Below are 17,418 nucleotides of genomic sequence, written 5' to 3'. Positions count from 1 at the left end.
ACTAAAAACTTTCAACAAAGTACAAACTTATATAGGAAAAAATCCTTTGATTTTTTCTCTAATGGTGTAACTTGAAGAAACTTTTGTACATAGTCACCCTCACTTTTGCTTTTCTTCATTGGGAGGAATAATTTCATTCCTATCAATGCTTTACCTAGACAGATGAGAAACAGCAACTTCTGGGGATCCAAATATAAAAATTAATTCCTTTTTTTCCCCTCAGTTAATTTAATACTTTGCAGCATTGTATTGTATTTCTTGTCAGTATTCTTTAGAAGCAGGATAGAATGGGGAAAAAAAAAAAAAAAAAAAAAGTTGGGTCTGGTCATTCCTAAATATTCTTCATTCTGCTGAATATTAATCTAGGGACAGAAAACATGCAGCAGAAGTGCTTTTAATGTGGTTAATGGGGGTTTTTTTGGTAAGCTCTCAGAGGACCAAGACTCTTAATTTTGGGATTATGTTCTTGAATACATGATAATAGAGGGAAATATGAAGTATGAAGATATAGAACCCAACCTAAAAGCTTAGCCAAAACTGCAGAATGGGAATTCCTAGCCCTCAAAACTAGTTTCTAAAGAAATGATTATTTTTATTACATTCACTTGTTGAAAATAACAAATAGAAAATTATTGGGTCTCAAATACTATTTTGAAACATTCGAAACATGAATATTTAGCAGTGTCTAATATTTTTTTTCTCCACAAATAACATCTGTTTCATAACCAGAAGAATTCAGGATGAAAAGAACAAAGTTCGTATACTCAGCATTTGCATTTCATAAAATAAGATACGTATGTGCGAATCCAGAAGCAATTTGGGCTTTTCTGTATATTTAATACATCTTTTAGAACTGTCTCTCCTAGTCTTTTGCTATGTTAAAGAATTTGAAAGCATCTGAATAGTTCTATGAAATAAATATTTTTGGCTTTATAAACAAATTAAATCAAAGCTTTTCAGGCTTCTCAGATACATCTGCTATGAAGAATTATTTCAGAAGATTTGTCTTTTCCTCACTGGAGTAACCAAAGTAAAGTTTGGATACAGTCATATTACCAGTTTATAAAATTCACTCATATTTTCTTCTGCTGCAGGTTGATTTCTTTCTTCAACATTTATGCCTTCTGCTTCTGGTTGATAATTATCATATTCTTACAACTACTTTGATAGAATTTGAGCCCTGAAACCTCTTAGCTTTGCTTGTTTTATAGAGGATCTCAGTTGCCTTCAAACACATTGAGGATCATTTGTAGTAGAATTTAGCAAAGACACACAATTTTTGGAGTGGTATATTGAATGCAGGTGAATCAAGAGTATTTGCTGCCCCTAGTGCATGTCAGCTAATGCCAGGAGAGCTGGGCAGATTCCACAGGAATAAGATTGATGTCGAAGATTTTGATAGCATGTTTAATTTTCTTAGAAAGGGTAGTACAAATTAGCAAAGCATGTGAACTGCTGTCACAACCTTGCTCTGCCCTGACAGAGAACAGCAGTTTGTCCAGCCATCCCTCTGACCTGCACTGCTCCCAAGTGGGATCTCTGTAGTTTCCAACTTTCTTGTACTTTCCTTAGAAAAAAAGTAACTCATCACCTTCTTCCCTGCTCTTCCAATGCCACCTTGCTGGAGCACCCTTGTGCGGATGCCTCCCTTGCACCCCCGATGGCACATATTAGGAGGAGATGAGGTGGTGCTTGTCACATCCTTAAAGATTATTCCTATCAAACTTGTCTTGTCTTGTGAAGAGTGATGACTTAGTGGCCTATCAGAGCAAGACTGTGACTCAGTGTTTTAATTTGGCTTCTAGAAAAGGTGGTGGTTTTGTGGTTTTGGTGGTTGTGTTGGGGTTTTTTTGTTGTTGTTTTGGTTTGGGGTCTTTCTTTCTTTCTTTCTTTCTTTCTTTCTTTCTTTCTTTCTTTCTTTCTTTCTTTCTTTCTTTCTTTCTTTCTTTCTTTCTTTCTTTCTTTCTTTCTTTCTTTCTTTCTTTCTTTCTTTCTTTCTTTCTTTCTTTCTTTCTCTCCTGCCACTGTCTATAATAGAAGATCTTCTGAAGACTCATTTTCCTTTACAAAAGTTTGTAAGTTTGCCCCTGTGAGTAGGGTCCTTCTACAATTCATATCTCTGTCTGAGAGGCCAAATTATTGATAGTGTTGTGAATATTTTCTGGCAACTGATTAAGGACTGAGTTACTTTGCTTTTGAAAGATATTATTTTGAGTACAACAGCAGTGAGCATTGGGGAGACAAGGTGGAAGGTATACCTAAAAATCATATCTGACACTTGGGAATTGTCACTTCATAATTTCCAGTGATCTCTCAGAAATCACCAAAATTGAATCCTTCCTGAAGAAAAAAATGAGAGCTAGAGCATAATTTGGAGACACTTAGAAATCCCCAAACTGTTTCAAAGATCAATCTATCTTAGTCTCTCTATTCAAGTGTTCTTTATTCAGGTTTTCTCACATGGTCTGCAAATTACTACTTGGATATTTAAATATAAACAGTGTAATAACTGAGACCATTACTACTACCTGGACAAAGTAAGTGTATCCTGAGGCTCATAAAAAAACCCCCAAACAAATAAGAAGGAGAATAATAGTTCATTACTGTTAACCTTTATAATGATTTAGTGCTATAAAACATAAATTATTAATCAGAAAAGCACAGAAGAAAGCACCAAAACCCAAACCCAAGAATAAATATATTAGTGAGGAAAATCCCACATTACCTGGAACATTAAATTAAACAAATCTAATCAACATTTCCTTTTCTAAATTATGAATGCAATAATTGAAAATCTAATTCCTCCCTAAGGCCAGTAAGTAATTCTATTAGGAAGCTGTTACATACCACTTAAGAAAGTTTGTGTGGTGCCTATGAAATGATAGCTATTGTACTGCAAACTCAGCTACCAACAAGTGACTCATTAAAATGTCCAAAATTTAAATGTTGTTTTTTTCATCTTATTTTATTTAGCTCCCTTGTTATTACAACTTTTAAAATCAAATTATATCCTAATGACATGAAGAATAACATAGAAAGATAAAAATACTTCCAGATAATAAAAATTGAACAATGATTAGGACAGTCTCCCATCAGGACCACACTTCATAGAACAGTGGCCATTTCCACCTGCTAATTTATTTTAATGATTATATTGTTGTTTATGTCTATTTTATATATTTGTGAATTATGCATATATATAGCATTTTTGAGAATAAGCTTAACAGAATGCCCTGTAAAATCTTTTATTGACTAAGAAGTGCAGTCAAATCCTTTAAATCATCAAAACTGGTACAAACCAAAAATAATATTTCACCTGTTATGATAATGTTATAGGACAAGTCTGATCATGATCTTTCAGATTTATTCAGAGCTTTATAGAAAATGTATGATAAAATGTGCTAAAACAATCAAGCAACTGCATGTTTTCATTGATTGTAGCATAACATTATTTTCTTCAATATTTTTTTCCAAGCTGAAGGAATGTCTCAGACTATGAAAGAAAAAAAAAAAAAAAACAAACCTGCCTGATTTATGCCCCCACTTTGTCAAAGTCTTCTGGCAAACATCATAGATATAGATGTTTTGCTTGGTGTTTCTCTAGAGTTGTTTAAATTAGAATAGTCTTAGTATAGTTTAAAATATTCTGATATCTGTTTAAATGACTGGATCACTGAGGCTATGAAAGCAATAAAAAAGGGGGGTTGTATATAGCTGAGAAGAGGAAGCAAAACAATCCAGTGAAGTAACTGATTTTGTCTTGCAACAGAAAATTGTGTGTAAGAGGGTGAGGATTGTCCATGGAACAGAAACAAGTGAGACTGCTGCTAATGTTCATGTGTTAAGCACATGCTTTTCCCTGTTGTGAGTCCTTGCATAAGTCTGCTATCCGAAATCACATTTCCTTTTCTAACTGGTTCATGATGTTTGGCAACCTAGTAGGCATGGAGTTTTTACTAAATGCTGCATTTTTGCATTTTCCTACTTTTTTCACCCCACCTGGAGTGGGAAGCTGTCCTCCAGCTTGGGGGTTGGAAAGGAGGGAGAGAAAAATGCACAAAGCAGTGGAGGAACATTCACAGTTGAAATTTAGGCTTTCAGCCAGCTATCATATTGATTTGATATGCATTAGGCCCATGGGGCCAAAATATTAAGAATGGGCATTTCCTGCAGTGATGTAATATTGGGTATTACTGTGTGCAAAATGTCAAAAGAAAGCTGTGTATATATATATTTTTTTATATAATTTAAAAATAATGAGAAAGAAGGTAATATAAATTTAAAAAAATTAAATGGCTACAAGATTGCAGTTATCTTGGTGATTTTATTTATCTCTAAGAGTGAAGTCATAGTTCTCAGATCATAATTTACCATCTTTAACAAAAAGGTATTTTAGGGTAATTTCTCCATTGCCTTTATTTCTTCCTAAATCTGTGTATGTTAGATTTAAGTTCTGTGGTTGGGAAAATATGGTTTTGATTCTGACCATTTCTTCCCACTAGTGTTTTAATTCAGATCAAGAGTGTATTTCCACAGAAAATCTCAGTACTGTCATCACTTCTTGCACATTCATTCACATTGCAGAGAGTTTCTTATTGCTTAGACCCTTTCAGGTGAGCCTCAGCTGGAAGATGCCCGGGAAAATTCCCAGCAATTTCCACCTCTAATCTTTTTCTCCTTGACTATTGCTATCTGGTAGTTTAAAACTAAAGAATTTTTCTTGAAAGCTTTCCTTCATAGAGTCAGAGAAAAATAAAAATAGTTATTTCAAGAACTTCAGTTTAAAGAAACATTTTTTTTCTCTTCACTGAAGTAATATAGAAAAAAAGCCAAAAAAATGTTAGTGTTGGGTATTTCTGGAAAAATAGTTACTATTAGCCTGAATTTCTTCAAATAGCTTTGAAGAAATATTTTGATCTGGTATTCAGAGCATTAAAGAAAATATATACTCATCAAGAAAAGACAGATTTATGAATTCAGTTTGTGTAATGTGCGGCTAACTCTTTGCCATGGTGATTAGTTTTCAAATTAAGAAAATATGTTCTTGCAATTAATGAGAATCATCAGACAACTGTGGAAAGAAAAAAACCAGAAAACTTCATCTGTTGAACATTAGATATTCATTGACTGCAGTTTTATCCAGTTCACCTTTTAGTACATTTGGTTAGAATTCAAAATTACAAAGTTCAAACAGCTTTAGTTTGATGCTGCTAGTAGAACTAAAGCAGGTTTAAGCTCTGAATATTAATTATCATCCAGCTTTAAAGGTTACAACACTCTCTTTATCCAATGGATGTCATAGTTCTGATGAAATAAAGCCTTAATTATAGAATATTATAGAATATTGCAGTGAGCTGCAGCAACAAAGCCAGCAAGTGGGTCATTCTTTCTTTGACAGGCTGAAAAAGATAATAAAAAAATAAATTGAGACAATTATGGATTAAGTGTTTATTTTTTCTCCACTTGTATAGAAGAGAAAAAAAAAAAGGTTACTGCCATTATTACAACTGTGCTTGCCATTAGTACCTTTTTTTTAAAAAAGCCTTTTTTAGCAATATGGATATGATTTTTATTCTGCTTCCTTCATAATTGTGAATACCTTTGACCCTGTGTATTTTCATTCTTCTTATCAGCAAAAGAATTATTACAGCAAGTGCAAAGAAATCTGTTACCCTTTGCCAAAGACTGGAAAACGTACTGCAATGTCTCTTTTCCCCCAGGGACTTAAGGCTCACCTTCCAGTCAGGAGCATGGCGGTCTTGTTACAGCAGGCTCAGGTGGTTTATGACAACACTCTTTCCTTTCAAACTGCACAAGACCTATGGATCACCTGAGTCCCCCTTCTAGCCAATTTTTCTGAACTGATAATTATCTGGAAAAACCTGCAAGCGATGTCCTTGTTTTGTCTTTGTCGGCTGTCACTGGTGCCTAAATCAGTAATGTCTATCTGAAAACTTCCATGTACTGTAAGGCATTTCTAATAGACTTCTGACTTTGCAGCTGTCTAACAGGAAAAGGTCTTGGGGAGTTAAAGAGAGGACTGTGAGTGCATGGCTCAATGTGGTAATTTGGACATAGCACAAGGTCTTAAGTGTGAATGATACACAGCAGGGATAACTGCAGTGTTTCACCTTAGCTGGTTTCAAAAACACAAAATTAATCTCAGTCTTAATCTTATGGTCATTTTGTTCTCAGCTGCAAGACAAGCAGCAAACATGTCATGCTTTTTTTCTAGAATCTGATAAGCACAGTGCAGGAACAAAAAACAGCGGCAGAAGTTTTCCTGCAATTTCCAAAGAGAACGACAAGACCTGATTTGTTCAGATAAAATCTCCTCAGCAAAGGCTATATTGCCATGGATTTACCTGCTATCTTCCTAATGTGTCCTCTGTGAAATTGAAGTGTAATTTTTTTTCCTAGGTTTTTTCATGTTCTTTTTACTATTTACTTCAGCCTTCCTTTTTTCTCTTTCTGATTACATTTATCCATATCACAAGTGCAGAAATTTAAAGCGCTATGTAGTTCAGGAAAATTTTGGTAAGAAGTAATTAATTTAATGTGTTAGGAAGCATTGTTCTCAGTTATAGACTGGTTGTCTCACATCTTTTCCTAAAATGATTTCCTAAGATTTTGTACCCCACTCACATCCAGTTATAAAATGTTTAAAATTTTTTTTCTGTATTGTTGCATTGTTACAGAAATATTTCAAAAAGGAAACAGTGATACTTCATAAATGGGACCTATGAAGTAAGGGAAAACAAACTCAAGCTAAACAGCACACAGAATGAATTTCTCTGCTTGCTCTGGAGACATTTAACTGGGACTGTGACCTTTAAAAAGAGGAAGAAAAAAAAAAAAGCATAGAAGATGAAAATATGGGAAGATGTGTTGTGAATATGTAGATACCCTGTAGCTAACTCTGTATCTGGTGAACTAAAATTATGGGGTTTTGCCTTATAGGTTTTTTAAGTACTGGGGACCAAGCTGCAAAAGGCAATTATGGATTGCTTGACCAAATCCAAGCTTTACGTTGGATTGAAGAAAATATTGGATCTTTTGGAGGAGACCCGAAGAGAGTTACTATTTTTGGATCTGGGGCAGGAGCATCCTGTGTCAGTCTCCTGACACTCTCCCACTATTCAGAAGGTAACAATCCTCTAGGCAAAGTACTTTACTTTTCAATTTTTTTTTTTTTTTTTAATAATGTTAAACTGTAGTGAAACTGCCAAACAAGATAGGCTGAATTAGAATTACATAATTTTTGTAAAATACCTGCTAGTTTGAATTCTGGATTTCTATTAGTCAACTCAAATATCCTTATAAGGAAAACTAAATGCTATTACTGCATAAATCTCATGCAACACATGCCATGGGCAATATTCTTTTTCTAGCTTTATCAACAGATTCCACTGACTCCTCTATCAAAGAATTTGCCCTAATTAAAATGGAAAAGAGCAATGACCTTTTTGATTTTTTGTACACTCTTGGCTGCACTTCCAACATATATATAGATGCTTTCCTTATTTAGTAAAAACATAACTAAGCTTTACTAAAAACTGTATTTAATTCCCTACAAGTACTGTATGATCCCGCACAGTGTTCTTATATTTTGGTAAGTGAGCTATAGAATTACTACCCTCAACACCTCACCCTCTAAAAAAACCCAAACCCAAACTCCAAGAATGTACAGCACCAGTAGCAAACAATAAATATTCCTGGTGATAAGACCAAATCTACAAAGACTTGATAAAAGACAACATCAAAGTATCTATTGTATTTAATAATCCATGCTGTTTCTATTGCATTAAAACAGACAGAAATTTGTAACAGATAAGCAGTAGTCAGAAGTTATAGCAGGGAGGCTGGAAGACACATAATTTTGAAATACATAGAACTACGCCTGATAATTCTGTCTATTGATCCAAATAAAATTTCAATTAATAACTGCTGAGTGAGCCATGCCAAAATCAAGCAGATGGAACCATGAAAAACTTAACTGATCAAATAATGGAAATGTTGTAGTTTGTGCATTCAGTAATCATCTTCAAAGGTTTATCAACAAAAACCCCACATTCTTTTGTAGCTGTTGCGGTCTTTCACATTTTGAGAACTGGAAGGTAGAAACCGTGTGGAGAAGACACCCAAGTATTTCAGTTTAAATATAAAATAGGCCATTTTAGTGGTCTTATCAGAAAAATAAAAACAGAAAAACAGATGGGACAGATTCACCAGCAAGCTATCCTTGCCTTTCAGTGCTTTAAAAAACAAAACTCTTCACACTGGGTTTTCATTTCTCTTTATATTAGTGTACATAAACAACTAGAAAGAACCATTGAATATCATCTTCCTCTCTGGCAAAACAATTTAATTTTAATAATATATTTTAATTCAACATATAGGCAGGGTTACACACACGCAAAATTTAACATATAGACAGTGCTAACATATACACACAATAATAAATTTGAAAAATTAAATGGTAAATAAATAATGTCAGACTAGAAGATTCAAATGTATGAAATTGCTTTTAATAGAGCAGCTTTTTTCAAGTTAGTATAATGCATAGCTTTTCTGAAGGAAATGAGAACGTGTAATTTTCATTTGACCTTTAAACTACTGAAAGGCGCATTTATGAGTGTCATTTACATGGCAAAGAGCATTTGATTGCTTTTAGATGCCAGTCCTTCAAAGAAATTTTCACAGGAGTACTAATGTGGTAAAGCCAGAGGACTTCCATCAAAGCCACAAGGAAAGTGCAGTACAGGAATGAGCTTTGTTCTTGAAACAGTAACCTGAAACCTTCATGCTTTTTGTGTGTGAGCATCAAAAACATGAGAGATTTTAATTATTAGCCTATTCTACACAGCATAAGAAGGGAGCAATGAGAAGGATCTATGGAAATTGATTTGAAAGTTCATTGTATGTATCCTTTAGGGATTCAATAATCAAAGCTTTTTTTCCTTACTAAGAAATACTTTTAATTTTTTTTCTTATATACTTTTTTTTTTTTTTCCCAAATTTCTAATTGGATCTGTATTTAAACAATTTTCACCTGCAGGTTTGTTCCAAAAGGCAATCATACAGAGTGGAACAGCCCTGTCCAGCTGGGCAGTGAACTATCAGCCTGCCAAGTACACTCGGATATTGGCAGATAAAGTGGGCTGCGACATGCTGGATACCACTGATTTGGTTGAATGTCTGCGGAATAAGAATTACAAGGAACTAATTCAACAGACTATCACTCCAGCTACATACCACATTGCCTTTGGGCCTGTGATAGATGGAGATGTGATTCCAGATGACCCTCAGATTTTAATGGAGCAAGGGGAATTCCTTAACTATGATATAATGCTGGGTGTGAATCAAGGGGAAGGTTTAAAATTTGTGGATGGCATTGTAGACAATGAAGATGGTGTTTCTCCCAATGATTTTGACTTTTCTGTCTCCAATTTTGTGGACAATCTATACGGTTATCCAGAAGGGAAAGACACACTGCGAGAGACTATTAAATTCATGTACACTGACTGGGCAGACAAAGAAAACCCCGAAACAAGACGGAAGACCCTGGTTGCTCTTTTTACAGATCACCAGTGGGTTGCTCCAGCTGTTGCCACGGCTGACCTGCATGCCCAGTATGGATCGCCAACGTATTTCTATGCATTTTATCACCATTGCCAAAGTGAAATGAAACCCAGCTGGGCTGATTCAGCTCATGGTGATGAAGTCCCTTATGTATTTGGGATCCCTATGATTGGTCCTACAGAGCTCTTCAACTGCAACTTTTCCAAGAATGATGTCATGCTCAGTGCAGTTGTTATGACATACTGGACTAACTTTGCCAAAACTGGGTAAGTCTTACCCCAGCATTCATTTTGTTGATAGCATACTTCTAAAACAGTCAGTATCCCATTCTAGTGGCCTCAGAATCTGATTTTGAAGTAGTAGTATAGAAATATTTGTGTTAAGATAGGAGGTAGATGAAGCCTATTCATATTTATTAGATTTTTAATTAGTATGTTCCCGCAAACGATTATTTTCTTTCAGTAGCTCAATGAGAATAATAACACACTATATTTTTGGTTCAAAAATAGGACAATTACTAAGACAAAAACATGTCTTGGAGAAAAGGTGGTTCACTAAGATACTGAAAAATCAGAGGCAACATGTCTGCTACTTGAAGAAAGAACTGTCAGGCAGATAGCACTTATCTGCTACAAAAGAAAGGAAGTTCTTGTTTTTCAGCGACCTTCACAGGGATGAGGACTCAGGGAGGAATTAGGACAGAAAGGCAGACACTGGAAAATTTTTTCCCTCTGAGGGCTATAACGGCAATAATAAGTACTTGACTGGAATGAAGAAGAGACTTAGATATAAACTTTGCTTTGAGAAGGTTAAAAAATTAAATTAATTCTGCTTATGAAACAAAATAAAAATATCAATATTTTGCTGAAATAGAGTTGTAAACATCAAGGAAACAACCTTTAAAACAGCTTAATCTTTGAGCAATATTAATAAATTCTGTTCTCTTCCTATAACATTCCTTTAAAGAGTATTGCAGTGTTTTACTTCAGCGGCAAGGGCTTTTTTTGTTAACCTTGAGTCTTCAGTACTGAATTAAAACAATGATACTTGTGGCACAAAGGGGCTGTAAATCTTTCCGCTGAATGTTTAATGGCAGGATTGGGCTCTGGAAACTGCAGCTTTACTGCACTGCAGTGAACGGTGTGCAGCTATATAAGAAAAACTCAGATGCCTATTGTGAAATATTCAGAGGCTTTAGCAGCCCTTGTAGCTTTCCATGAATCTACATGATGTTCAAGGGAGAGAGATTCTACAGTCTTAACAAGAACCCCAAGCACAAATTGAGCAAAAACCAATCAAATATTTCAGGTCAATTTACAAGAAAAAAAAAAATCTTTTGTCGCACTGCATATCGGACAAACAGGTACAAAAACATGCAGGAACTCTGGAGTTCAACAAGAAAAGTGAATGAACTGCATAATATTTAGGAGTATTTGGCAACAAGAAGTCATCAGTACTGGGATGAGCAAACTTTGTGATGAAATCTTGGTTCATGGACAGACAAATCTGCATGATGGCTGTACCACATGCTCAGAGAGGATGACACCATCAATCTGTCTATTTTGGTGGATGAACTGCCACATATACATGGAGGACTTCAGGTCCTTACAAATATACCTCATTGGAATTATCATGGAGATGAAAGATCTCTATGGTCTCACTATTGTTTGCAATTACTTTATCACTATTCCCTGTAGATTAGGAAGTTGTATCTAAGCAATTTTTGAGGCTGACAGGAGCTTCTCATAGTCCCAGCTGCCACCATTACTCATAATTTCAAGCACTTTCCAGCTGTTGTTACTTGAAAACTAATTTCAGCAGGCTATACCAAGTTCTCTGGTTATAAAGCCATTGTCATACTATGCCTAAAAGCAAAACCAGGTGCTTTGGGAGAGCTATTAGTCATTTCTGAAACTTTTCCATTGTTGATGAGACAGGAAACGAGTATATATTCTATTACAGACTCACTCCCTTACAGGCAGTCTTAAAGATGTGTCATTAGAAATTACCTCTAGCTGTAAAATTTCAGTTTTCAAAGGAAAAGAGCAACACAATACATATTACCTTGATGGGGTCTTTTCTTTGCTTTGGTGAGCAATGATTAATTGTTCTGAATAGTACAAGAGAATACTTGGAGGCAAATAATATTTTAAGATTACATGTGTTCTGCACCTCTGGTTCCTCAAACAGAAAGTCAAAGGTTGTAACATCTAAAGCCTAGAGCAATGGGATCTCTGGGGTAACTGTTCTCCACTCTGTTCATTCACTTGCAATCTGGAATCTCTGTACCCACTCAGGTCCTTCAACTCTCAAGATGAGTGTTATAGTTCAAGACTGCATTGCTGGGGGCTCTGCTTTGTTGGTTTTTTTTTTTTTTTCCCCTCCCTATTTTTTATTGATCATTTCCCATCCTTATTATGATAGAACTTGTCTTGCTTTGTGTTTTTACCCATGGCAACACATAAAAAAAAATCTTTTAAGTGGAAGATTTTATTATTTCACATTTCCCTGTAGGTAAGATTTGCACATTAAAACTGCAGATATATTTATTTATTTTTAATGTGTTTGAGACTTTTCCAGTCTCTATTACTCTCCCACAGAGGCTGCATCCAGGTACTTATTGTATAATTATGGCTCAGATGGTGCATCATTCAGATGGTTTTGCCAGACTTTTAATGACAGGCCATCCATTGATGAAAAGGACACACTCTTTAATGGGCCCACTGCCAAGGCTGCGTTTGGAGGGCAGGTCAATCTTGTAAAATCAGTAGGTGAAAGACACAGCACAGGGTACAGTGCTTTTATTGTGTTTAACTCGGAAGTAGGTTATTGAAGTTAGCAAATAGGAGGTGACAATTAAAGTGTTTAATGGCAAATAGTTTGTGCTTGAAATGAATGCCTGGAAGATGCATTTTGTTAATCCGCCATTCTCTACCTAGCTATGATTCTATTTTTATGATGATGATGATGATTATTGAGAGTTTTTCACTTGACCTTTTCAAAACTGTGTTTCCAACATGTCTTAGAACTAGGAAAACAATTTATTACAGAGTAAGTTTGAGATACTACATTTGGGATACAAAAATGACACAAAAATACAGTTTTGAATTCCTCAATGCATAGAATTATATGTGAGAGCTTCATTAAGAGGTGCACTTGGAGCTTCAGTCTGCTGTCAGTAGTTCTCTCCTAACTGTAATGGTAATTTTATATGCCGAGTGTTCTGTTTGTTAGGGTCATGTTACCTCCTTTGTAGACACATCAGCAGGGGAAGAGTGAACAACATGAGGGGATGTATGCCAGTCCTTCGTAGATACTCTGCCAGCTATGCTCTTGTGAAGAAGGATTTGAAGTTTCACATACTAGATTCTCTCATACTCTCACACTAATGCTCTCATTAGAGGCATCTATTAGGTTTCAAAAAATTGCCCTGGTTTTGAGGAATCACAGTACTCTACTTTTGCTCCAGTTCTTCCAGCTCTACCTTTGCTGGTATTGGGAAAGATTAAGGTCTAGAGGATATATCCTTGTTTTCTTTGTATTTCAGGTAAATACTCCAGAATTATTTTGCTACCATTGATTCTGAAGAACAAACATGAGTTATTAAGAATGTCTGTGTTTCATATGCAGTTTGGGTCTCTAATAGAAGACATGATTAAACTAGCAATTATTAAAGTGTACTTTCAAGTCAATTCTCAATTAACTCTTTTATGAGACTGTTGCATTTCTTTCTGATGTTCTCATCTGAAGAAATAACTGTCTCTAATGGCAAATCTGTGTTAGTCAAACAAAACAGTGTAGTTATGGCTTGTGTTCCTTAGTTCTTATAAGGAGTCCTTAGGTATTAGTCCTTAGCTGACAGGGAGCATGGCAACAGTGGGACCTGGTGATAGCAGAAAAGGAGGTAAGGGAAAATATGCCTGTGTACCAGTCCTTCAAGCAGGAATGGCTGTGTCATTATTAGTATTGTGACAGCATGAAAAGAATCAACAGAAGAATGAAGAAAAGCCAGTTTTTCTCCTTTTTTTTTTTTTTTTTTTTTTTTTTTTAAATCATAGAAAAGACTACACCTGCAAGACAATAAAGTATCTAGGGGACTTTCAGAGTGTTTGAAGCAAGAATTATCTAATTGTGAAGACATTTTACTCTCCAGTGAAGATAGAGAAGGACAGAAAAATGAAAATATTTCAAATATGTTAATGTAACAGTTCCATTGTCCTGGGTGATAATCAGTGCTGTGGCAGAAGTAGTTAAAACACAAATGGCGTTTCACCATCTTATAAGAAATTTGGGATATGAGAAAGCTTTAAATTCGCCATTCTTCCCATGAAAATGTCAACAGATATGAAATACTCAGTTCTTTCATTTGCCCTCCAGGTCAGTTATTAATCTGCCTTGTGAATTGGAGTGTGTGCTGCTCTTCAGTTAACATCCATTGCAGGAATATTTACTTTAGATCACCTCAGAAAAAAACTGATGTTTTGACTTTACATCTCTAGCTCATGTGGTGTGAATTTAATGACAAGATACAAAAACATCTTAAGTTGTGCAAAATTAGTGCAGACTGAAAGTGGGAGGAAAAAAATGACAGGTGAAATGGAATTATTCTGCACATTAACAAAAATATACCATAGAGAAGACACAATCTTCTCTCAAAAGGAAAAAAAAAAAGTTCAGGCATTTCATGATGGAGACATTTTTTTATGGATAGGCTGTTTTAATTCTAGTGATAAAAAGGTGATAAAAATAAGTAATGAGAGAGCAAAATAACAATAATCATCAATCTTTTTATAATAGTTGGATGAAAAAAGAAAAATCCTCCCTAACAACTGACAAATTGGGAAACAAGAAATCTCCCCCCTATAAGAGCCAATACTGTGAGAAGTACAGATCTGGAAATATATTGTTCAGATTATACTGTTACCATCATGATTGCAGTGGATTTTTAAAGGAAGGTTTCCTGGCAGCCTTTGTTATAAAATTGCACACTTGAGCCTCAAGAGCATCTAGAAACACAAAGGAATTTTGAGAGTTTGATAAAGGCAAGGGAAAAATTGAAATTAAAGAAACATATCAAGAATTTTATTGAACAGATGATTTGATAGGAGAAATGATTGTCTACATCTACATTTTATGTATAACAATAAAACTGGAACATAGCTCATAGTAGGATAAGCTGCCCAACTACCCCAGGAAAAAACTCAACAAGTCATAAGTTATAACTTCATTAATTTTCTGCAGTGTACATAGTAGGATGACCGAGGAAAGTAAAAATTCTCTTGTTTATATCTACTAAATATTTTTGGCAAATGATCATCAGTCTATAAAACCAAGATCTAAGGTCATTATTAGATCCTTTATTTGGATTTGACTTAGTTATTAACACTTCTTGTTAAAAAAAAAAAAAAAACAAAAAACCCTCAAAATAATTTAGATAATTATCTTACAAATCCAGAGAAAATATTCAGACTATTTTATTTATGATCAACCTTAGAGCTGATGTCAATGGCAGAGCTGTGATATCCTCAGCAAAGTAATTACTTGTCTGTAGTGATGGCTGATTTTTCTCTGTTCCGTGTTTCAATGGACAACTTCACTCCCACACAGAGCCATGTAAATATTCAAATACAAGCCCAGACTCATGTAATGTTATTTTCTCCCTTGCATTTGGAGGAGGCGGCAGCATATTTTGCTGCTCCAAATAAATATAGTTAAAAATGACAGATGGAAGTAGAGGATGGAATAGAAGGAAGAGGAGGCTGATATTTACTTGTTTTGTAGGCTTTATGTAGGGGAAGGAATCGCAGGATACAAAATGGGTAAGGTCGGAAGGGACCACAGCGAGAATGTTAATTAAAAAAAAAAAAAAAAGTTATTTGTTAAAATCTGCTATGATGATAATAATCATTTATATAGGACCACTAAAAATTTTAAAAGTGCATGTCTAACTTGGCTGCTTTTTAAAATGAGTGGTCAGCTTCTTCATCTCCTATACCATGTAGCAACTGCAACTCATTTACAAGAGATAACTTAAGAAATCAGTTCTTTCTAGGACCATTCCCAGAGTCTTTTGGGATGTGAATTGGAACAGCAAGGGGGGATGACACAAGATTTTTGCCACAACTCTTGCAATATCTTGAGTTTCTGAGAAGAAAAATATTTTGCATTTTGATAAACTTGTTGATTTTTTTTAATTTGCTTTAGAATTTATCTATTGAACCCCAAAGGTTTTTCAAAATAGATATATTGAATTGGGCCAATATCTTTGTGTTTAGATTTTCCAGATCTTTCAGTCTGTTCTTTAATAACAAAAGAAATAATTTTATTTCTTTCTTCAGTACGTGCTGGAATCCCTCAAAGTAGCAGCATACATCTATTTCTGTACTGCTTAGAAGGGGATATTACTTCTCTAGTTTGAACTGGGATGAATAACTACGAATAAATTATCTTTCTTTTTTCCCTGAACTTACACAATTTGGCTAACTGTTAAAAGAGAAAGAGAGAAAGTGTGAAAGAATGAGAGAAGGAGAAGGAGGGAGAAGAAAGAAAGAATAAGAAAGAAAAGTAAGAACAAGAAAGAAAAGAAAGAATGAGAATGAAAAGAATAAGAAAGAAAAGAAAAAAAGAAAGAAATGAATGAGAAAAAAAGAATGAGAAAGAAAGAAAGAAAGTGGTAGCAGTTTCAGAATGCCTTGTTTGTATTCTTTATATCTTATTGAAATGGGAATGATTAGATATGTTTCAATAATTTAAAAAAAAATTCAGCACACTAAACAACTCTAAAAAGACCCAGATGCTAAAACCACAAGAATAAATAAGACAAAATACCAAAATTATATATAAAAAATATTATTTTCTCTCCAAAAAGGTAAGATACACTCTTTCAGGTAAAAAAGAATATAAGATTCATAAGATAATTAAAGTCAAATTACTTGTCTCATTTAAGAACTAAGACATATAAGAGCATAAACTCTTTATGTACAGCAAAGAAATGCTAAAGTAGGCCATTAGATTCACAGGCTTTTGAAAATGGAAAAAGAAAAAAGATACTTTAAAATGTATAAAGATGGGGTTTGGTATTTCCAGAATATACATAACTGTATATTGGAAGAAAAGAAAAATGTTAGAATTGTTTTCACAGGAAGTAAACCAACATGTATGAATGAAAAAAAAAGAGAATGAAAAGTTCTGGGTAATGCACAGGAAATAAATAATGTACCCTCAGTATAATATATCACAAAGTCACAGAAAGTACTCATTGCTAAAAAAGATGATTCAAATTAATGTGCAACTTACTATTAAACTTAGTAATTTTACCTTAGGCATTTTTTCATGCTATTTTTTAAATTTTTACTAAAATTATAAGGCTATGCATATATTAACTATGTCTTAATGCTCTTTGTGGCATTGGCTTTACTTTATTCTGAACCTGTAGTAAAAAGAAATAAAAAAATTGGCTTACCAATTTTGAAATTCTCTCTGACTCTGACTCTTATCTCTATTACAGCTTAAGTACTACAAAATTGGTTGATCTCAACTAAAATATTTCTCATCTTGGTTTGGCCACCAAACACAGTACTTCACAGCAATGATCACATTCAAATAGTCATCTGCTAGTGGAAATGATGGAAAGATTTGTGACACAAATGTAGTTCAAAGATTTGGGGCTTTTTTTCCCCAAGTTGATGTTTAAATGCAGGAGAACTAATAGCTCTGTAAAGGAAAACCATCAGAAATGTTCCCAGGTACATGTATTAGCCCTGTTATTTCAAGTTTTGAAGAGGTTTATTTTTCCCTGTAATATACACAGCCAGTATAATTTTGTGTGTTCACAAG

General features: G+C 34.4%; 1 protein-coding gene across 2 annotated transcripts in view; it reads left to right on the top strand.

Moving 5' to 3' along the window:
- The window catches only part of NLGN4X (neuroligin 4 X-linked), a 161,404-nt gene that overhangs the window by 139,735 nt on the left and 4,251 nt on the right, over positions 1 to 17,418 (top strand). For both annotated transcript variants that reach the window (XM_040056255.1, XM_040056254.2), the window contains 2 exons: positions 6,961 to 7,146; positions 9,059 to 9,848. In XM_040056255.1, coding sequence (XP_039912189.1) covers positions 6,961 to 7,146; positions 9,059 to 9,848 — 976 coding nt within the window. The remainder of the gene's footprint in view (positions 1 to 6,960; positions 7,147 to 9,058; positions 9,849 to 17,418) is intronic.

Source organism: Hirundo rustica, chromosome 2 (assembly GCF_015227805.2).
Source record: "Hirundo rustica isolate bHirRus1 chromosome 2, bHirRus1.pri.v3, whole genome shotgun sequence".
NCBI classification, from domain to species: Eukaryota; Metazoa; Chordata; class Aves; order Passeriformes; family Hirundinidae; genus Hirundo; species Hirundo rustica.
This window is presented reverse-complemented; position numbering and strand designations above follow the sequence as displayed.